At 46.4% G+C, this 22,497-nt stretch overlaps 3 protein-coding genes, 1 long non-coding RNA gene and 1 pseudogene across 6 annotated transcripts; 3 read left to right on the top strand and 2 right to left on the bottom strand.

Moving 5' to 3' along the window:
- The first annotated feature begins 1,652 nt into the window (after positions 1-1,652).
- LOC121832277 (angiogenin-like) lies at positions 1,653-8,553 on the top strand. 3 transcript variants are annotated; one of them, XM_042284851.2, is made up of 2 exons: positions 1,653-1,855; positions 7,932-8,553. In XM_042284851.2, exon 2 carries the CDS (start codon positions 7,949-7,951, stop codon positions 8,387-8,389), a length of 441 nt encoding a protein of 146 aa, XP_042140785.2. In that variant the 5' UTR covers positions 1,653-1,855; positions 7,932-7,948; the 3' UTR covers positions 8,390-8,553. The 3 variants fall into 3 exon arrangements, with proteins under 3 accessions (XP_042140785.2, XP_042140783.2, XP_076401033.1); XM_042284849.2 differs by lacking the exon at positions 1,653-1,855 and adding an exon at positions 3,166-3,300; XM_076544918.1 differs by lacking the exon at positions 1,653-1,855 and adding an exon at positions 6,973-7,264.
- Positions 3,184-16,367, top strand: LOC143267365 (ribonuclease 4-like). The gene is made up of 2 exons (XM_076544917.1): positions 3,184-3,300; positions 15,224-16,367. Exon 2 carries the CDS (start codon positions 15,241-15,243, stop codon positions 15,682-15,684), a length of 444 nt encoding a protein of 147 aa, XP_076401032.1. The 5' UTR covers positions 3,184-3,300; positions 15,224-15,240; the 3' UTR covers positions 15,685-16,367.
- Positions 12,777-15,274, bottom strand: LOC143267366 (uncharacterized). Its single transcript, XR_013042371.1, has 2 exons — positions 15,194-15,274; positions 12,777-13,283 (listed from the first exon to the last, which is right to left on the bottom strand). It is a non-coding gene; the product is annotated as an uncharacterized LOC143267366 (long non-coding RNA).
- A 656-nt stretch (positions 16,368-17,023) lies between the features above and the next one.
- LOC121832517 (U6 spliceosomal RNA) lies at positions 17,024-17,111 on the bottom strand (annotated as a pseudogene).
- Positions 17,112-21,787: 4,676 nt separating this feature from the next.
- Positions 21,788-22,224, top strand: LOC102903297 (histone H3.3A-like). Its single transcript, XM_006997605.4, has one exon. The coding sequence runs from the start codon at positions 21,804-21,806 to the stop codon at positions 22,212-22,214; it is 411 nt and encodes a 136-aa protein (XP_006997667.1). The 5' UTR covers positions 21,788-21,803; the 3' UTR covers positions 22,215-22,224.
- Positions 22,225-22,497: the final 273 nt, after the last annotated feature.

Below are 22,497 nucleotides of genomic sequence, written 5' to 3'. Positions count from 1 at the left end.
TTCTAACAAGTTTACAGAAACTACTGAAGTGTTAAATGCAAGCAGTGACTTGATGGATCCAGAGAAGAGGGAAGGACCTACTGAGAGGTGACAGAGGGAAGGAAGGAAGGAAGGAAGGAAGGAAGGAAGGAAGGAAGGAAGGAAGGAAGGAGGGAAGGAAGGAGGGAAGGAGGGAAGGAGGGGAGGGAGGAAGGGATCGAGGGAGGGAGAAAGGGAGGGAGGGAGGGAGGGAGGGAGGGAGCCAAGAAGGAAGGAAGAAATAATTCTTCATTTTGGTGGTGCTGGGAATTGCACCTAAGACCTTGAGCATGCTGGGAGAACGCTGTATTCACAGACCTACTTCCCCAACCCAAGCCATAGTCTTTTAAAGCGTCTCTCCTAGAATATGTTATTGAGCATCAGCAAGCCGTTCTGGGAATTCTAAGAACGTGTGTGAGGGCAAAGTGCCGCAGCCAAGCCTGTCCTCAGGCTCAGGATCACGGGCAGAATTGCTCTACCACAGGCCTTTCTGTCACCTAGTCAACCCAGTGTTCAGCAAAGAAGTGATAATCTACATCAAATGGGGAAGAGTATTTTCTAGGCATGCGTCCACAGATTGTACTGTATTCGGAAGCTAATATTACAAAGGCCTTTTGGATACACAGCCATGTTAGGAAGCCACCTAAGCTGCAGAGCCCTGTGTAATGCTGTAGAATTGTGAAACTGTTGACCTAGCTGAGGAAGGTAAGGCAACCATTATTTCTGGAAACTTATCGGCTTGGGACTTGACTTCGGAAGCTAGGTAGATTGCCTGTGAGCTTTCAGCTGTTCATCTGTCTTGACCAACCATCTTGCCATTGCTGGGGTCACAGGCCACCATGACTCACCTTTTTTTTTTTCTTGAGACTGGATTTCTCTGTGTAGCTTTGGAGCCTGTCCTGGATCTCACTCTGTAGACCATGCTAGCCTGAAACTCACAGAGATCCACCTGCCTCTGCCACCTTGTCTACCCTTTTCTCTGAGAGCGAATAGTTTGGCAACATGGACCTCCCTGAGAAACGACCCACATTCTCTTTACTAAATGACACGTGGTATAGCAAACAGAGCAAGCCAGGTGAGAACTGACTGGGTGGTTAGTTTAGTTACCCAGGCCTGTGTGACTAGAGTGTAATACAAGGAAAGGAAAATCTGCAAAGAGCTGGAGTTTGAGGTTTGTAAGAGCATTAGATAGTAGGATCGGTAGGGACTGTTTGCTGTTCTGGAAATTTCCACTCTCAAAGGTGTAGACAGACTGGAGTCCAAGCAAGTCCATGTGTTACCGATTTGAATGCCCTGTGTCTAGGAAATGAGGAAGATAAAGTAGAGTGCTGGGATTAAAGGGGTGCACTTGTTCTTTTTTTAAGAGAGATTAGACTCCTAGAGGTTTTACACTGTGGTCGGGAACAATAGCTCATTGGCAAAGGCAAATGAGTGAGCCACTTCAGCAGCATTTGCAGGAAGAGCAGAGCTTTCCCGGATCTATTGCAACACCCGGATGGCCTCTTCAGTCCCCAGGGCAGTATCAGCCAACCCCTCTAGCCAGATTGCTCTCCTTAGCGATCACGCTTTATTTAATAACTGCTAACAAATCTTGCATCTCTGAACCTTTCAAGAGAAGCCCAGAGAGTTTGCATGGCTCTAGGTCAGTTGATGAGGACTTAGGTGTGAATCACTAAGAATACAGACATGAGTAAGCAAGTCTTCTTCTCTGGAAAGGTTCCCCCTAATGGAGAGACAATGAGATGAACTCCCAAAGCAGAGTTGACAGCCTGTGTCCTCAGTGCCACCAACCTGAAGTGAAACCAGCTCCATCCCCCCCACACTGTGGGAACTCTAGGTAAGAGCAGTCTTCTCCAAGTGTGCCTGTCTAGGTGTGAACATGCCTGCAAGTCAGCGCCCCAGGGCTGCCTGTTTGCATCTGTCCTGCCCCAGCTTCTGAGGGAGTTCTGTTCCTGCTACACAGAGGAACAGCCCTGCTGAGGGAGTCTGCAGATGCTGACAGGCTGTCTTCTTCCTCCTGCTAGAGCAAGTCAGTCAATGATGCCCTTGTTCCTGTGCCAGACTCAACATCCCCACCAGGGTTCTCATGTGGGCCAGGGCGCTTTGTCCCTCGCCTCTGCCTCTACCCCCTCATTATCAACCTGGAGGTGGGTTGTTTTTTTTTTCACTTTTTATTTAATTATTTATTTAAAAAAAATTAGTGCTGCTTATATTACCCACAAATATCTAGACAGAATAATGGAGCAAAATCTAGAAAATGACAAAAAGCTAAAATATCTCAACCTTGCCCTCCATACAAGATAAATGTGTAACAATTCTTTCAATTTTACATATTATTTACTTCCTGTGTGTGGGTATTTTGTCTGCATGTATGTCTGTGTACCAGGCATATGCAATGCCTGGGGAAGCCAGAAGAAGGCATCATTATACATGGTTATGAATTGCCATGTTGGTGCAGAGAATTGAGCTTGTGTCCATAACCACTGAGCCATCTGCCCAGCCCTGAAGATTAATATATAACAATTCTAGTGAACTTCCATACTACCACCCTATGTGCTTTTTGTGTCAGAAGTCTGACTCTGAGGTTTATCTACTGTGTAGTCTTGGTGATTCCTAATAAGCAGAGCAAAGGTACACAATACTTTCTTTACATACTTTCGGTGATGGTTAGATGAAGGCTATTGATTTTCTAATTGTACTTTAAAGAACAGAAGGTTGGTAGCAGGTTTTGTTTTCTGGGGTGGGATGGAGGGAAGTCAAGCCCGGGAAATGTTGTAAAGGTATTTCTGAGGCTTCCAGAGGTGGGCGCACAGCTGCCTCTCTCCGTCCTCTAGACTTCTTCCAGAGAAGTTCTTGAGATTGACCTTAAGATCAGAGATAATGGTTTTGCATCTACCATATGCCATATGAAGAGCGGAACCTCAGTCCTACTGTGAGCAAGGGGAAGGACCATGCACATTAGGAAGAGGCAGCTTTGGAACAGAAGACCATGCCTAGCAAACATCATCATCTCTGAGCAAACATCTGATCCACTAGGTGGTCAATATTTGGCCCGGGAATGCCCAAGGAAAAGAGAATGACTCCTTGTTTGTCCACTATTTCTGTCGTTGGTTTACATCTCTCTGACAAAGTACGTCCTTAGAAATGCTCTCCCCAACCCCCTCTCATGAGCCCTCTATATAACCAGACTGAGAGGAGCCTCTAGCTTCACACTGCTGGACCTGGTCTCCAGGAGCAAACAGCCAGACTCCACTCCAGTTGGAGGAAAGCTGGCCAACTTTGGTAAGACTCTTCCTCCTGGGTACTCGACTACTCTATTTCGAGCCATTCATCTATTTTAATGAAACCAATCATCTCTCCTTAGGACTTCTGGACCCAAGCTCAGGCATTAAAAAGAAAATGAGTCAGAGCCTAATTAATATGAAAGCAGGTTTCTTTGGGGATAGTTTGTACCTGGGTGAAGATAAGTGAATGGATTTGAGAGCAGTTGACAGAGGTGTAGGAGGGATTCCTCAGTTCTGATAAATTTCCAAAAGGCTTGGGAAACCCTTTGCCCAAGGGCATCTGACCTGTCCCGTTCCCTCCATAACAAGCGTATGGCTTGGTAGGAATAAAAAGAAAAACCCCGAACCAGGAAGGATGCTTTCAGCACTGTTTCCCACTCATTTCTTTCCTTTACAAAAATGAAGGATGCTCTTTAAAAACAAAGTGGAATGTGTCCCAAGATCCAAAGATGGTAGCTTGGGGGAAGGAAGGAGGAATGATTGGAAGGAAGACTAGGCATCTGGTGTTAGGGCTTCCCTCTGGGAGTGTTGCTGGAGATACACAAGTCAGTGAGGGTGCAGCTAGGAAAGGTTGCCACCGGACTGTCAACGCTGCTGCAGCTCTTGGGTACAAAGCGCTGCCAACGGGGAGAAGCAGGGAACATGTGTTCTTGTGAGGACTGTGAGATCAGTTTAAGAACGGATAGAATGAGTCTAGAGAAGAGTGGGAACGGGTTCTCCTGTCAGAAATCTGAATGACCATCATGTGCTGTGGATGGGACTAAGTTCAGCACCTTTGGCCTTGGCAGATTTACACCTGCACCCCAAATAATCTAGCTGTCACTTGTTTTCCCACTATTATACTTCACCTGGCTTTGGGGGAAATTTTACTGTGTTAGCGAGACAGTCGCAAGAGTGGACAGTAGACATTGGTGGTGATGGTGTGCTGCTGGGATTCGGTTTCTAGATCTTTTAGAGAAATGAAGTCATAATAAGCCTGAGAACTGTGTTAGGTGAGTTGGTAAAAATTAATGTGCAATTTCTGTAAATTAAAAACAAGTAACCGCTTTACCTGGCCACGTAGACCTGAGTGCTTTCGAAGTCTAAAAAGCAAGGGTCGTTTTGGGAGGTAAAGCCTCCCGTGTAGTGTTAGTCTACAGATGATATTGGAGCTTGGCTTACACAGACAACCTTCATGGAAGATGTGTTTCTGCCATCTAGGCCAAGGTTGTCCCATCACCTCTTCCTTCAGTGGGTGTCTTGTACCATCAACTAATTTATATAAATTTCTTCCATAATTTCAACACTGCTGAATCGTGATAAAGGATCTGTTAGCCTAGTGAGAACCATAGACTCCCAGATTTTCAAAGCTAGAACGCCTCATGTTTATGGATAGTAAAAGGCCTGAAGAAGAAAAGGAAGTAATTCCCCAAGGGGATTATTGAGAGTCTGCTGTGAAGCCAGCACTATGATTCAAGGTAAAGAATGCAAATACCGCTCAATTGTAGATTATACAGCATCAGGAGAAATGGACGGGAAAATGGTTGTTTGCCCAAGATCACATGAGTAATGGTGTGCTTGGAAACAGAGGCCATGAAATCTGATAGCCAGTAAATATCTGCTTTGTAAATTCCTTAGCGTTTGGATCCTCCACGTTATGGCTTTTGCTTTGGTGTCCTAACTACCTAAAGCCTGGCAAGTTTGCTTGCCAGTTCACATTCCCCACAATCTGTACTCCTTCCTACAATGTTTTAAGTACAGGTTGGTGCCTCCACAAAGGTCAACTGTCCTCCTACCAAATGGCAACATCCTAGCCACTGCTTCCACCTGCTGATTCTTTCAGGTATTACCAGCATTTGTTATTGTGTGTGTTTAGGTTGGCATGGAGCTCACTAGGTAGCCAGGCTAGCCCCAATCTTCCATTAGTCCTTTTGCCTGTTTTATGATTGCTTGCATGCATATATTGTTCCTAATTTCTGAAGAGAAATCAGCCCAGGAAAGATAACCCCAAGACAAATGTGAAGAGCTCAGCAAGAGGGTTTCCCGCAGCTGGGTTTCTCTCTGCCAAGCGGCTCTGCTAGAGCAGCCGCTGCACGTGAATGCTGGTTATTCTTCAGGGTGGCTGTCCCTTCTACATTCGGGCACCATCTTTTCTCAATAGACAACAAAACACACTGGAGTTTGATTCTGTTACAGATTATCATCTGCATGCTTAAGGGAAGCTTGTTATTTCAGGACTGTGAAATCACAAGAAGTTGGTGTTCTTTAGCCATGTACCGAGATGGTCTACAGTTATCATGAAACAGACAGGGTGGGTTAGCGTCAGAGGCTAATTAGGAAGACAGCACATTTCCTTCTCCATCACGTGTCTCCCACATGCTCAGTAAGGTCTTAGACACACTGGCCTCAGAGATTCCTGCCACCTTCCTCAGCCTGCACTACGTACAGGCTGAGTGCCTTCTTCAGACACACACACACACACACACACACACACACACACACACACACACACACACACACGGTTAAAGTAAAACTGTTCAGACTAACAAGCAAGAAAAAAACAAAATAAAATTAATGATTAACTCAAAGCAGCTGAAATGTACATTATAGGGAAATGAAGAAAAAAAACCCACTTTTTGGTAGGGCTGATCTTCCCTTTCAGTAACATATCTTCAGGCTGAAAGATGCAACGTTCTTTGTAATTATTTATTTACAGACAAGGTCTCATGTATCCCAAGCTGCCCTTGAGCTGGCTATAGAACCAAGATGAACTTGAACTTCCGATTCTCCTACCTCCATTTCTCCAGAACTACATTAACTGGGCCTGGTGGTTCTTAATCAGAGTTTGAGGCCAGCCTGGGCTACAGAGCAAGACCCTGTATACAAAAAAAATATTCAAAACTTAAAAGTTGATTGTTGTTGTTGTTAAATGTGGGGCCATTTGTATATTGGGGTATAGGCCTATATGGGTTTTGTAGTGAGGCGCATATTTGGATATATGTTCCTCAGAAGCCATCTACCATGTTTTCTAGGACCCTAAACTCACCGGTTACTGGGCCGGGGAGTAGGGGAACCCCATGTTTCCCTTTCACAGCAGGTCCTCAAGCTCAGCTTTTTACCTACTGAACCACTTTCTCCCTATAGAGCTTTAAAAAAAATTATTATTATTATTATTATTATTATTATTATTATTATTATAAGTGTATGCATGCGTGTCTGTGGACAGGTATGTGTCCTGTGGACAGGTGTCCACACAGGCCAGAAGCATTAGATCCCCTGGAGTGGGGTTGCAGGTAGATGTGAGCTGCTGCTCAGTGTGAGTGTTGGGACCCAAACTCAGGGCCTCGGGAAGAGCAGTATGTGCTTTTACCTGCCAAGCCATCTCTGCAGACCCACTATGAGGAGGGCTGTTAGGTTTTGGGGTGATCTTTACATTTTTCTCCAAAGACCTAAGGGTATTATCAGACACTGCTCAGCACAGACAACCTAATGCCTCTTGATTCTCTGAATTCCAAATTTCATGAGAAATAACATCTTTTAAAAGCCCACAAGGGGGTCAAGCTCCAGCAGAGGTACCTTTGGCCCTAAGGTGTGTGGTCTGTGATGGATGCATGTGGTGCCAGGTGAGCTGAGAGGCTCTCGAAAGATGAAGGAGGCAGTCTTCGCTCTGTCCTTTCCAGAGAGATCTTACAGCATATTGTAAGTCCTTTGGCTTCATGAAGCAATCTCAGTTTCGTTTTGTCATGGTTTGTTGTACCACACTGGAAGATCTTGTGCCTGTGTTGACCACATTACAAACCCAGGGCAGACTAGAAACTGTTCTCCCGAGTCATCCAAGGGCTTCTGAAGAGACTGAGGAACAAGCCGGAATTCCCCCGTTCACTCCTAAGCTTCTCTTCCAGGTCCACTGCTCCATTCTTCCTGTGCACTGAATGGCAACTCTGCCCTCTGGGAGAAGCAGACCTGCCCCCCTTCACGCCAGGGTGACTTCCTCTCAACAGCTTTCCTCATTGGTGTGGAACTTAGAGACCCGAGTGCCTGGAACCCCATCTCTGTAGCCTTGGGGGATTGGCTGCCCCTTGTGCTCATGGTCCCCGGATGTCATTTCTCATGGCTCTCAGCTCCTGTGTTAGCACCTGTCTCACCTCAAGAGGCCCCATTGTTTCCCCTGGATGCCACATCTCTATTCTATTCTTCTCTGTCTTCCCCAAAGGGAGTTTTCTATGTTGCCCAAGCCTGTGTGGAACTCCAGGGCTTGAGTAATCCTCCTGCCTCAGTTTCCTAAGTAGCTGGGACTTACAGACACACACCACTGCCCCTGTCCTTGGTATATCTTAAAGGTCTTTGTGTCCCAGGATCTAGCACAGTTCCTGGGCCCAACAGGGAGTTGAGTAGTAGTTATCAAGTTAAGTAATAAGTGACTACGAATATAACTAGTTTTTAACTGTGCTATGGCGCATGGTGATCCTGAAAGACAGAGGGAGATGGCTGGGTCCTGCAGTCCATTAGGAAGGCCCAAGCAGAGGATGAGTTAGATGACTGAGGACTACTGATTTATAATGTCCTATCAGAAGGAAGTCCCCACACTTCTAGCCTAAGTTAGAATGTGGTTCCAAGACCCTACCATTCCTCCTTTTTTGTTTTTGGCAGGAATCTCTATTGGAACGATGACCATGAGTCTGGGCCCCTTGTTGTTGGTCTTTGTGCTGGGTCTCGTTGTGACCCCATCAACTCTGGCTCAAAATGACGCCAGGTATATCAAATTCCTGACTCAGCACTATGATGCCAATCCGACGGGCCGGAACGACAGATACTGTGATAGTATGATGAGACAACGAGGACTCACTTCTCCCTGCAAAGATCGCAACACCTTCATTCATGGCAACAAGGACAGCATCAAGGCCGTCTGTGGAGAAAACGGAAACCCTTACAAAAATAACTTAAGAATAAGCATCTCTGAATTCCAGGTCACCACTTGCAGTCATAGAGGAGGGTCTCCCCGGCCTCCGTGCCGGTACCGAGCCTTCAGAGGTTTCAGACGCATTGTTATTGCCTGTGAAAACGGCCTGCCTGTCCACTTTGATGAGTCTATTATTAGACCAAGGTAGGCAGGCCCCTCACCCAGAAATGGCTCTGCTTCCTTTTTATCCCCTCTTAACCCAGAACAATGATGGCAACTTTCACTGTCAATGGCCAGAAAATGAAGTATCTGAAACTTAGGTCTCAGATTGATGATGCACATAAATAAAGATGTCTCTAAAGCCATTAACAATCCGTCTGGAAGAATCACTAGTTCCTAGATAATTTACCTTTTCGTATATTTTCTACTCAGCTGCTCCCTGGGGTGAGGGGCAGGAGCAGAGATGTTCTTCCTTACCTGCCAGTCAGTGGGACGGTGGACTTCATCTTTCTGTGGTGGTGAGGATGATAACTGATTTACAGATGGGACAGATGAGAATTTTTGAAAGAGTCAAGTAATAGGTCACCAAAGGAGCCTTTAGAGAAAGGAGTTACAGTTAAATGCTGGTACACCAAAGATATCCTCCCCACCCACTCCTCCTTTCTCTTACACACAGCACACAAACCAGCAGAGATGTGAGCACTGGGGGGGCAGACACAGCTTCATGCTGCCCATCCTCAGCAACTTAATGAGTTCCATTAATTTCTTTAAGGACCTCAACTCTGGCCAAATCAGATTCATGGTTTCACACACAGAAAAGAATTTCAAGACTAGCCTGTGTGAAGCAGAGTTGGGGATTTTTATCAAGGATAATTTTAACATAGACTATCAACATCAAGGTTGTGAGAGAGGCACTCAGAAAGTGAGACATCCCAAATGTGGGTATGGGCTTCCCAGCCGAGTTGCCCTAAACTGGGCCCAAAGTTCCACTTTTCCAGTCTTCAAGCTGTGGACCAGTACTTGAGTGAGCCCAGCCTTCCTGACAGTATTCAAAGTGGGGGAGTCAGCTGCTGATGCTCAGCCCAGGAATCACCACCATCTCTTCAGAAAACAAGAGGAAGTTTCCCTATGTCTCTCATTACAAAAATTATCTTTTAAATAAAAATTCAAAGGCCAGTGAGGTCATTCAGTGAGGTAACGTGGTGGCCACCAAGAGGGATGACCCAAGGTTTTTCAGGGACTCACATGGTAGAAGGAGACATCCTGCAACAAACAAACAAACAACAATAACAATAAAAATCACATGCCTGGATGGGTCTTTCTCACCCATTGATGGAGAAGCAGTCCAACACAGTCTTGGTGTGTTTGAACTGAGTCTCTTGCTCTATCATAATGCAAAGCTATTTAGAGTGAAATGTCAATTTACAGGGAAGGCATTGTGTCTCAATAAGACATTTGAGAAACAGAAGACGGAATCATAGGTAATTGCTGGCTGTACAAGGAACAGACAAGAAACACTCTCAAATTTCACAGAATGGTGACCATGTGAGGGCGAAAATTTCATGCAACTGGAGAGGAAATTCTCCCAGGGGACACAACATGAATAACTAGACCTCCGATTTTTTCAGAGTGTGATCAACTCTCTAAAATAAAGAGAGTCAATAATACTGAGCATAACACACTGTAGTCAGATGCTATTTTCTGCTAAGTGAAGAAAACAGAGGAAGAAAAAAGAAAGAAAGGGAAGATAGTTGGCTCTGAAGACCAAGCTGGCATTCCTTTTTCTGTTCTGCAGTAGTCGGTTTCTGGCCCATCTCACCCACGGCCTGCTTCTTCCCTGTTCTTCCTATGCACTTCCTATTACTATGTAGTTATTCTGCCTCCTGGAAGCAGTGGACCTGTCCCCCTCCATCCCAAAGTGACCCTGCTTTCAACTCCTTTCCTCATAGATACATGCTCAAGGATAATACTGGACACATGAGAAGCCATTGCCAGCCTTTACTGATCACTTACTGTGTGCTAGGCTTTGTGATAAGACCTCCCATTAAACTGTTTAAATTTTGTTTCTCACAATATTGCAACAGACAGGTGTCATGATGGCTGTGTAACTTACAAAGTGATATGCTGAGAGAGGTTGAGGAATCTCCCAAAGCCACGCACCGTGTTAGTCTTCTTTCCATTGCTAGGATGACATATTTGAGCTAATCAGCTTAGAAAGAGGAAAGAACACTTGGACCTGTAGATGTAACCAACCGTCTTATTAAATAAGAAACACAGAACCATTGTAAAAGAGAAAGCCGAGAGGTCAGAGCTCAGAGCTAAAATCTCACCCTTCCTCCTGTGGTGTCCCAGCTTCCCGAAAGAGAGCTATTTTCCTGTGTGTAAGTCGTTTCATAGTCATTCTGCCTTCTCATTGGTTGTAAACCCAAACACATGACTGCCTCGTCACTGTCTGTATGTACAGGCCCCAGGTCTTAAAGGCATTTATCTCCAATGCTAGCTGTATCCCTGAACACACAGAGATCTAGGGGATTAAAGTCGTGCGCCACCCCCGCCACACTCTGTCTATGGCTCTAATAGCTCTGACCCCCAGGCAACTTTATTTATTAACATACAATCAAAATCACATTTCAGTACAATTAGAATACCACCACATGGACCCGTTTCTCTTGTACCTATGGAGAGACAGTGATTTATAGCAGGAGAGCATGGCAGAATGGATTCTCACCTCACAGCATCAGGAGAACAAAAAGGAAGGAACTGAGGTCGATGTAAGGACTCTTCAAGGGCATGCCCTCAGTGACCTCACTTCCTCCCCGAGGACCTTGGACACATGGGCCTTTGAGGAACTTTGAAACTCTGAACTGTGTAGCAGCTAGCACAGGAGACTCATGGAGTCAAAAGAAGTTCTTATTGAGAATCTTTGACACAGCGGGAGAGCCTTCGGGGAGAGTTCTGGTTAAAACTATACTAAATAGGAAAGCCTCTCTCTTTCCTGGAGCCAGAGCTGGCCTGGACTTCTGCTATTCCCTCCTTTACCTCCTAAGCATTGGGTGCCCCAGCATGCCTGGCTGCGTGTGCTGCTGGCAATAGAACCCAGGGCTCCATGCATGCTAGGCAAGCCCTCTGCTGACCATCACAGCTTCATCTCTAGCTCCTTCATTTTCTCTGATAGTGAGAGTCTTTGAGATGCACCTAAGCGTGTCCGCGTTGGACTGCTCCCCTAGGATGTCGTACTATGTCTTACTTACTCATTGGTTAGAATATCTGAAGTGTGTGTTTGCTTTTACATGAATACCTTAGGTTTTCTGTGGAGCCAATTATCTAATCCAGATTTTAAGTTTAAAAGAAAGCATGAGTAGAGAAAGTAATTAAGACCCAGGTAAAATGGGAGGGGGTGGCAAATAAGCACCCCGTTCAGCTGAAGCTAAAACATAAGTACTGGGTGTCCCTGCAGAATCTGTGTCTGCGATCTTGGAGAGAGAGTTTTCTGGTTTTTTTTTGTTTTGTTTTGTTTTGTTTTTCCCACAGGTCCAGCAATTTAGTAAGAGTTGCCCTCACACCACCCCCGCTGTCCATGTCTGTGGCCTCACCAATTGCATGGGGGCTCACATGGGAAGTGCTCTGCCAGAGCAAGTGTGGATGTCTGTGAGAAAGGCTCATCAGTGACCCACTTCCACTAAGTGTCCCCATGGCTCTGAGAGCTGGCAAGTGATCAAATCAAAGCCACCTGTGCTGGGGGGATGGGTGTGCAAGGCTACCGAGTGTCTGCGCGCCCCAGCCATGCTGTTCACGCTTTCACAGCTGGTCCAAAATCTCTCTCTAGAGGTTGGACCACGGTTCCTCAATGCGCTCCACTTCCCTCTGCAGCCGAGTTTTCTGTTTTGATCCCTGCTGCTGTGATGAATCCTTGGCGAACATAAAGTATTGGGGTGCAGGAGGGTCTGCTTGACTTACACCTCTAGGTCACAAAAGGTCACTGAAGGAGGTCAGAGCAGGACTGTAAGTAGGTGGAAGCAGAAACCATGGAGGAATACTGCTGGCCGGCTGGCTTGCAGACTCATGTCTAGCAGTTTTTTCCCACAGTCCTTGGAACAGTGTTGCTCACAGTGGGTTGGGTACCTCGACATCAATTAACCATCAAGACCCCCAAACCAGACCTGCCCATAGGCCAGTCTGACATGGGAAATCTCTTAAGTGACTCTTGGCCAGTGGTTCTCAACCTTCCTAATGCTGCAGCCCTTTAATACAGATCCTCATGTTGTGGTGACCACCCAACATAAAATTATTTCGTTGCTACTTTATAATTGTAATTTTACTATTGTTATAAACAATTACAAAAATATCTGATATGCAGGATATCTGATACGTGACCCCCAAAGGGGTCGTGACCCACAGGTTGAGTACTGCTGCTCTAGGCTAAGACAAGCTGATAGAACTAACTGGGCCAGAAGTAAATCAAACAGCAGCTTTCTCTGCCTCCGTTCCTCTCAGGACCACGTACTTCCCCTCTGCCTGACATGCTGTTAGCAGAATGTGCTGTTCCCTCTTTTGGGTGCCCTTGATAAAGAAGAACTTAGAGTCAGACTCAGAAGGAAGCTTGAGAATAATTTTATTGGAGTTTAAAAGAAAAATAATGGAGGGCAAGCTGTAAACCTTGGCAGCTACCAGAGGAAGAAGATGGAGAAGAGGAGACAAAAAGAATATCTTCTGAGTTAGGGTCTAGGAAAGCAGCCATGTCCAGCAGTGGAGTTCAGCAAGCAGCACAAGGTAGGGGTGGAGGCAGGGGGTTAGGGGAAGAGTAAGAAAGCCCCGAGTTCTGGGAAGGCGTGGTTAGCAATCTGGCCAGTATCTGAAAGAAAGGGATAGAATGGACAACAAAGAAAACACGGCTTTCTGAGTAATCCAGAAGACTTAGCAGGCTGCAGGCCAGCGGCGCGGTAAGTGGCTGTGCTGGGGGATGGACTTCTGGGAAGGTTAACTGCACTAGCTCATTAAAGGAATAATCGCCCATCCCTCTCCTTAGTGTGCTTTTAGATCATCAGTCTTTCTGAGGGTCGGTTTCTTGGCCAGGTGATTGACAAGTAGAGCTGGATTAACCCCTAAGGAGGAGAAAATAGTAGGTTATGTTCGAATCTTTGGAGTGGAACAGAATATCACCTAACCACCCAGGGCAGATATTCCACTCTTAACCAGGAAGCCCACAGAGTGCCAAGCTGATGCTCACCTGTCTAGTGTTACCAGGGAAACAGGAGGTAGAGCCCAAACCAAACATGAGGGAGGGCCCAACCTCAAGTCCCTCAAGGCCACTAATAACTGTGGTAATGCTGTCTCAAATCTGTAGCTGGGGGCACAGAAGTGGTCATAGACATGGCTGTGAAATTGGGGGGATGTTAAAGAGTAATACTTGCATTTGGTATTGGTAATTATCACCTACCAAAGCATAGGCTTCAGGTGGGATGAAGTACACATGACCATAAGGCATTTCAGCCATGTGCGGGATCTGCCATCCTGGAGCCGCATCTTTGAAGAGAAGGACGATGGTGTCTCTGTACTCAAACAAGCTCTGAAGAAGGCAGCTCTTGGACTGTGCTTGCATTGTTAAGTCTGCTTGATCTTAAACAACTGTCCTGTTACTTTGAGGTGTCCACTTCTCTTACATCAGGGATGGTTTTTATTTGCTCTTGTCAACGCACCTGGGAGTCAATCTGAGGACTGACCGCCAGAGGGCAGCATCTGATAGCCATTTCTTAAACCATTCCCAAACTTTTCTTGAAGTACTGGCCATGTCTTTATGGTCCTGTTTTGTTTGTTTAAATAATTTTTTTTTATTAATTCTTTGAGAATTTATACAATGTATTTGATCATATTCACTGTCCTCTCCCAGCTCTTCCTAGATCTACCCCCCTCATCCTACCCACCCAGCTTCATAGCCCCCTTTTTTATTTTTTAAACCCATTGAGTTCAGTTTGTTCTACCCAAATACTCTTGGGTGCGGACTATCCTCTGGAGCGATCAACGTACCAGGGGTCACACATCCTTAACGAAAACTGACTCTTCCTCTCTAAGCCGATATCATTTGCCAATGGCTCCTGAGTTAGGGGTGAGACTTCATGCCCACCTCTCCCCTCCAGGCTGGGATTTTGTCTGGCTTGAGTCCACATAGGTCTTGTGCATGCTGTCTAAACAGCTGTGAGTTCATATGTTCAAGTTGCCTGTTGTGCCCAGAAAACCCCGGCTTCAGTGCAGTCACCCCTTGCCTTTCAATCTCTTCCCTCCCTCCCTCCCAATGATCCCCTGAGCTTTGGGAGGAAGAGGGTATTTGTTTGGTTTGGTTTTTTGAGACAGAGTTTCTCTGTGTAACAGTCCTGGTTATCCCAGAACTCACTCTGTAGACTAGGCCTGCCTCGAACTCACAGAGACAAGTATTTGTTTTTAACAGAGGTGTAAAGAGTTTCCCCCAAACACCCTGGAACATGAGATTTACTCCACTAACAAAATAGTCACGGGAGAGGAAAGGCTAGATGGAAGTCTGTTCTACTTTATCTTCCTCAGTTCCTAGACACACGGCATTCAAATCGGCAACAGGTAGACTTGCTTGGACTTGAGTCTATCTATACCTTTGGGAATGGAAATTTCTGGAACACCAAACACTCCCTACCGATCCTACTAGCTAATGTTCTTACAAACCTCAAACTCCAGCTCTTTGCAGATTTACCTTTCCTTGTTTTACACTCCTGTCACACAGGCCTGGATAACTAAACTAACCACCCAGTCAGTTCTGCCCTGGCTTGCTCTGGTGGCTGGCTATACCACCTGTTATTTAGTAAAGAGAATGGGTCGTTTCTCAGGGAGGTCCATGTTGCTAAACTATTCGCTCTCAAAGAAAAGGGTGGACAAGGTGGGAGCAGGAAAAAGTGAGCAGACTGTGAGGGGAAGGAAGGGGGAAGGGAAGAGTCTCCTGAGACTTCACCTTACCATTCTGAGAACCTCTCCAGTGCCCAGTCCTTACCCTTTCCTCCTCTTCTTGCTTCCTTCTCAGGCCCTTCCTAGGTGGTGATGGCTCTGCAGAGGACCCAGTCTTGGCTTCTGCTCTTGGTGCTGACCCTGCTGGGGTTAGGGCTTATGCAGCCCTCCTCTGGCCAAGATCCAATGTACCAGAGGTTCCTGAGACAGCATGTTGCCCCCCAGGACACGGGTGGCGATGACAGGTACTGCAACATGATGATGCAGAGAAGGAAGATGACTGCTCCTCAGTGCAAGCGCTTCAACACCTTCATCCACGAAGACATCTGGAATATCCGCGGCATCTGCAGCACCGCCAATATCCAGTGCAAGAACAGCAATCTGAACTGTCACGAGGGCGTGGTGAAGGTCACCGACTGCAGGGAGACAGGGGGCTCTCGGGCTCCCAACTGCAGATACAGGGCCAGGGCCAGCACCAGGCGGGTGGTCATAGCCTGTGAGGGTAACCCAGAGGTCCCGGTGCACTTTGACAGATAGAGGTCATCCCGCAGCTGCAGCAGCAGGTCACCAACCGGTGGTTTACCTCGGAGTCAGTGAGAGTCGCAATGAGGGATGTATTGAAATGCCTCGAGCTTTGTTCCCGTTGCCCATGTCGTATACCCACAGATACCCACTGTAACCCATTGCATGAAGTGCAGCACATCCAAGAGAGGAAGAAAACCTCCCCTGACAGCTTGCTTCTCCCTGATTCTATCCTGAGGAACGTACGCGAGACAAGTATTGAGATAGTATTTCAACTGTTACAAAGTGCCTTTTTTGTCCCCGATGTTTCATTCCAATGCCCTCACCCCTCCCTTGATGCCAATACCGTTACTGTGATCAGAAGTTTAGAGTTAAGGGATTTGAAGACCATGAGAACAGTGGAAGATCTCAGACAAAAATCCAGCTGAACTGGCTACTCACCCAGGGCTCCCCCTCCTTCACTATGTATGTGTCCTGCTATTCCTAAATGTCCTCCTTAGGGAAACCTTTAAGAACTTGGAAATAACATGCTGGCACAATGAAAGATATGAGTTACTTGATATTATTATAGCTTGTGGTTACTAAGGTTTTTAAAATGCTGTGTCAAAAATGTAGTAGATCACCAGGATTTTTTTTAACCCTCCCCTTAACTGAAAGATTTTCCGCATGTTCATCATAATAAAGAGCTGTCTGTGGAACCCACTGTGTCATGGATTTGTGTTCCCTGCTCTTTCAGTGACTCTCCAGTCTGTGGACACTCCTGCCCCTGAGTGTCCCTATCCACCTGGTCAAAGACAAATACTCATCAGATCCATTACAACAGAGAAACTTTGTCTCCTTCACGGCACAGAACGTGATCCCACTCAAGACGAGACCTGGAACAAGAACCTGGAGGCAGCCTTGTTTACCGCCTCCAGCTCTTCACGTGGCAAATCAGAGTGCTGCATTATTGGCTTTTTCTTTCTTTCTTCTTTTTTTCATTTTTCTTTTTCCTTTCTTTTCTTTTTTCCAAGACAGGGTTTCTCTGTGAAACAGTCCTGGCTGTCCTGGAACTCACTTTGGTAGATCAGGCTGGCCTCAAACTCACAAAGATCTGCCTGGCTCTGCCTCCTGAGTGCTGGGATTAAAGGCGTGCGCCACCACCGCCTGGCTTTTTTTCTTTCTTTTTTTTTTTGTTTGTTTTTTTGGGTTTTTGGGTTTTTGGGTTTTTCGATTTGTCAAGACAGAGTTTCTCTGTGGAGCTCTGGTTGTCCGGGAATTCAGTCTGTAGACCAGGCTGGCCTCACACTCAGAGATCCACCCCCCTTTTCTCCCAAGTACTGGGATTACAGGCAGGTACCACCACCACCCAGTTTTCAGTGTGGAACACTTCATAGATTTATGTGTCATCATTGTACAGAAGCCATGCTAATCTTCTCTGTGTCATTCCAATCTTTCTTTCTCTCTCTCTGCCTTTCTCTGTGTCTCTCTCTCTTTCTTTCTAATGTGGTGCTGGAATTCGAACCTATGGCCTTCTGTATGATAGACCAAATCCATGCTCCCGAACTACGTTCCCACCCCTTTTGGCATCACTAATGTTTGTGACTGCATGTGCCCAGTGGGTGCCTGACAGTAAGGTAACCAGTGTGAAGTTTCTGGCCGAGTGTGATTTGTCCTTCGTGAGTCTTCTGTGGTGAAATGGAGTCCAAGATCAACATGTGGGTAAACAGAGAGTAATGGCTTTCCTCTTCAGGATTTTACATGTGTGTGTGTGTGTGTGTGTGTGTGAGTGTGTGAGTGTGTGTGAGTATGTGTGTGTATGAGTGTGAGTGTGTGTGTGAGTGTGTGTGTGTGGTGAGTGTGTGTGTGCGTATGTGTGTGTGTGAGTGTGTGTGTGTGAGTGTGGGTGTGAGTGAATGTGTGTGTGAGTGTGTGTTTTTGGTGAGTGTATGTGTGTGTGTGAGTGTGTGTGAGTGTGTGGTGAATGTGTGTGAGTGTGTGTGGTGAGTGTGTGTGAGTGTGTATGTGTGTGTGTGGTGAGTATGTGTGAGTGTGTGTGTGTGTGGTGAGTGTGTGGTGAGTGTGTGGTATGTGTGTGTGTGAGTGTGTGTGTGTGAATGTGTATGTGAGTGTGTGTGTGTTTGTGGTGAATGTATGTGTGTGTGTGAGTGTGTGTGAGTGTGTGGTGAGTGTGTGTGAGTGTGTATGTGTGTGTGTGGTAAGTGTGTGTGTGGTGTTGTGTGAGTGTGTGTGTGTGAGTGTGTGTGTGTGGTGAGTGTGTGTGTGTGAGTGTGTGTGTGGTGTGTGCACAGGTATTAGCAAGAGGTCACAGGACAACTCTGGGAGTTGGTGCTCTTTTCACCGTGGATTCCAGGGAATGAACTCAGGTTGTTGCTTGCAGGGCAAACATTTCCCCACCGCGCCGTCTCCCTGGCTCAGACAATGCGTCTGACCATCCAGACATCACAGTGGCCTGACCACAGCTGGACAGAAACTGCTCACTACTTCCTGCCTCCATCCATTCCCTGTGTAATCTCAGCACTTTGGCTCGCCCCTCAGAGACAGGATCAAGACGTCAGTGTCCTGGCCTTCTCAGCACACTGACACTGGTTAGAGCTCCTCTGTGGTTCCCATGTTGCCTTTCCTGTTTGGTTTGGTGATTCAGTGGCAGGACCTCACATACTGGGACCACAAGAGTAAAGCCCCGAGCCCAGCGCTCCAATAACACCTGTTCCTTCCCACTTTGGACACTTAAGGGGACATTAGTGTACAAATATTGGCTGCTCACCAGGGCAAACAAGAGGTGGTGAGAGGCAGGAATGACAGAGTAGTGAAAGCTTTTTGTTTTGTTTTTGTTTTTATTGGTTTGCTTGCTTTTTTGTTTAAGTTTGATTTTTCTATATTTTCTTTTGGGGTGCTGCATGCATGAGGGGAGGACATGAGTTGAGTATGACATGAGCGGGATTAAAGTGCATGATGTGAAATTCCCAAAAAATAAATAAAGAAATTATGTTAAAAAAAAGATGACATTTGAATAATAGGAACTAGAAAAAGAACACGGTCCTTGAAGCATAGGATGCCAGTTGATACAAGAGAAGATTTTCCTCCCAATGTCATATCTGCGTAAACACATTAGAGTGAGGAGACAGGGTGGGAAGAGAAATCCTCCCCTGGGTACCCTCCAGGGAGCCATGAGAGCTGGTCATTCATGTGTCACCTTAGTTCGGGCACAGAGTTCCTGCCTGCTGTTTCCCGAGTAATAGCACTGATCAGGCCTGCGTTTATGCTAATGAAGTGACTTAAAGACCTAAAAATCTCAAGATAAGTAAGTCAGGAAAAACACCCAGTGTTGAGACAGTTGAAACGCACAGCCCTTCCCACCAGTCTCCAGGAATAAGGGTGGAGATTTAACTCTATAAATCTCCCGGACAAGGCCCTTTGCTGAGCCTTTAAGGACTGAGTATGTGGAGATGCTGCATGAGTGACGTGCCCAACGAACCTGGACAAACCTCATTCCATGCTCTATACCTTGCCTTATGCATCATTTCTGCCAGTGGAAGTGGAAATGCTCACAATACACAATGGACTTCTTACATCAAGATCCTACAAGTGGAGCCACAGAGGTGCACAAGAAGCTTGCATGCACATTCCTCTCTCTGCAGTCCAGGAGGCCTTGACCTTCCGCCAGCCTCCCACGGAGCTGGCATGACCTGTGCCGCCAGGCCCAGCTTCACCAAGTATTTCTGAGGAATCCTCAAATATTGCTTGCCATCTTGTAACAGGCCTAGCCCCAGAACTCCTGCAGTATTCCAGATAAGCCAGGATGGTTGCCTGCCAATGGCCGTCTCCAGCAATGAGCTAATGCCACCTTTTCCCATGTGCTCCTGAGGCAATGAACTTTGGTTTTGTTTGTTCTGTGTTTTTCCCAGACAGGGTTCACCTATGTAGTCCTGGCTGCCTTGGAACTCACTATGTAGACCAGGTTGCCCTGGAACTCACAGAGATCCACCTGCCTCTGCCTCCGGAGTGCTGGGATTAAAGGTATGCCACCATGCCTGGCTATGAGCTTTTCTGAAGCTGTTCACCTGCATTTCTTTTGTTTAAAATTCCTATTTTCCCCAACTCCTTCTACTGTGTTTGTATTAGTCAGTATTCTCTAGGGGAGCAGAAGTGATAGAATATATATACATATAATATATATAATAGATATATGGTATTATTAATCAAGAGTACTAGGTGCTGGAGGCTGGAGAGATGGCTCAGCAGTTAAAAGCACTGGCTGCTCTTCCAGAGGACCCAGCTCTGATTCCATCACCGGAGCAGCAGCTCACAACTGTTTATAACACCAGTTTCGGGGATTCAATTCCCAGCATCCAAATGGTGGCTCACAATTGTCTGTAACTCTAGTTCCAGGGAAACTCACTCCCTCTTCTGACCTCTGTAGGCACCGCGCACACACGTGATACCCATGCAGGGAAACACTCATGAGCATGGAATAATAAAATCATTTTAAAATAAAAAAGGAGACAATAATACTTATTATTTTTTATATCATTCTTTGAGAGAGTGCCTCATGCTGTAGCCCAGGCTATCCTGGAATTTATTTGTGCAGCCCAGGCTGACCTTGCATCAGTCTTTCTGTCTTCACTTTCTGAGTGCTGAGATTATACGTGGGAAACACCCTGCACATCAATGATAGCAATGTAACAATCCTAATTTGCAAAATGGTTTTGAAACAGGCACTTAGAAGCTGTTTCAGGAGAGAGAGAGGGGTATGGGGGTGTGGGGGTGAGGGTAGGAGATGAAGGCAACTAAATACCAGATAAAATTCCCTCTACCAAGATTAGTTAGCCTGATTCCTTGTCGTTCTTTCTCTGTATAATCTGTTTTTCATTTTGCGGAAATAAAGCTTCCCACAAACCTTCTAAGTAGTGCAGCCGCTCACCTCTAGCAATTTGTCCTCAGCCTTTCAGTTAAGACGGTATCCAGACAGTGGTTCAGGAGAAATGTGAGGCTCGGTGGCCTTGGTGTAGGTGAACTTACCTCCAGTACACAAAAAGAGACGATAATGAAGACCAAGGGAATCTCAGACACAAGGCTGATGACCTGGACAGAAGGACAAGCCTAGACTTTGGAATGGTTTTTGTTCTCATTTGCTAGGAAATACACTTAGGAGAGAGACAGACTTCCCTCTGATTTCCCAGACAGCCAACTCTCTGAGTGCAGCAGAGTTTAAAGATGGGAAGGATTGGTTTATTCCGGCAGACATTATGAGCCCAATTCTGACTTCAGCATCACTGGCCTAGTCAGTGCTTTGAAATGATAGCCAGTGTTCAGAGAGCAGAAAGAGAGTGGAATTTAATAATAAACTCCATCCTGTCTTAGCCCACCTGTTTCCGGTTCCAGCCCTCTTATTACTAAGATGTGACTGAAAGCTATTTTTGTTTGTTTGTCTCTGTTTTCTGTTTGTTTTTGAAGGAGATTCATAGTTATTCCAGATTTCCCCCTTGAATGTGGGACTAGGTCAGACAGACCATGTCCACCCGGGCAAGAGCGACACTACCCGACCGCGGGAGAGTGACCCCAGAGGAACCGGTCTTCGGATGGTGAAAGGCACATGGTGAATCAAACCAAATGGAGCTTCAAGGTGTCCCAGCCTCAAGGGGAATGGAGTCTGGGAAGGCCAGAATGAAGCGCTCATGCGAGCCTTCCCGAGCAGCCTGCATGTTCTCTTTTCTCTGTGCGACAATGTCCTCTCAGGGGCCGCCTGGCTGAAGCAGTTGGGACAGGGCAGAGCCCGGCCTGGCAGCAGCTGTCCTCAGTCCTGAGCAAACAGCAAAAATCCACCTTGAGCTCCTGGCCCTGGTGAGAAGGTAACCTGGAGATGGTGGTTGAAAATTCTCCCAGACTTGCAGTGACAGCCTCCTTTCTACCCAGCACGTCCCCCTTAGGAATCGAAGCAATATTGATTTCTAGCTGTAGTTTAGTGAAAATTAAAAAAAAAAAAAAAAAAAAAAAAAAAATTCCTGAATTGTGTTTGCAGCCGCCGCCGCCGCCGCCGCTCCCTCACGCCAGCGCCACCTCTCCCTTGCAGAGCTCCAGCCGAAGGAAGGAGAAGGGGTGGGGGTGGGGATAAGTAAGGAGGTGCCCATACCATGGCTCCTACAAAGCAGACTGCCCGCAAATCCACCGGTGGTAAAGCACCCAGGAAACAACTGGCTACTAAAGCCGCTCGCAAGCGTGCGCCCTCTACTGGAGTGGTGAAGAAACCTCATCGTTACAGGCCTGGTACTGTGGCACTCCGTGAAATCAGACATTATCAGAAGTCCACTGAACTTCTGATTCGCAAGCTCCCCTTCCAGCATCTGGTGCGAGAAATTGCTCAGGACTTCAAAACGGATCTGCGCTTCCAGAGTGCAGCTATTGGTGCTTTGCAGGAGGCAAGTGAGGCCTATCTGGTTGGCCTTTTTGAAGATACCAACCTGTGTGCTATCCATGCCAAACGTGTAACAAATATGCCAAAAGGTATACAGCTAGCACGCCGCATACGCGGAGAACCTGCTTAAGAGTCCACTATGAGGGGAAATATTTCATTCTCAAAAATTTTTTCCCTCTTATTGTTGGCTCTCAAAGATCTATCAGGCCTGTATGAGATAAGGGCTGTGAGTAAAAGGAATGATTCAAATGACCAGGTACACTCTGTAATGAGGTCAGACTCTGTTTAAGCAGAAGTCTTTGCAAACATCACACTCTGTCTTCTACCCAGAGTTACTCCTGTGAAGCCAGTTTTAGTCTTGGTCTTTGGTTAATTGAATATTAATATGACATTAATATTACACATTTGATTGA

The sequence above is a fragment of the Peromyscus maniculatus genome, chromosome 9, assembly GCF_049852395.1.
Source record: "Peromyscus maniculatus bairdii isolate BWxNUB_F1_BW_parent chromosome 9, HU_Pman_BW_mat_3.1, whole genome shotgun sequence".
NCBI classification, from domain to species: domain Eukaryota; kingdom Metazoa; phylum Chordata; class Mammalia; order Rodentia; family Cricetidae; genus Peromyscus; species Peromyscus maniculatus.
Note: the sequence above shows the minus strand (reverse complement) of the source record. Positions and strands in the feature narration are given on the sequence as shown.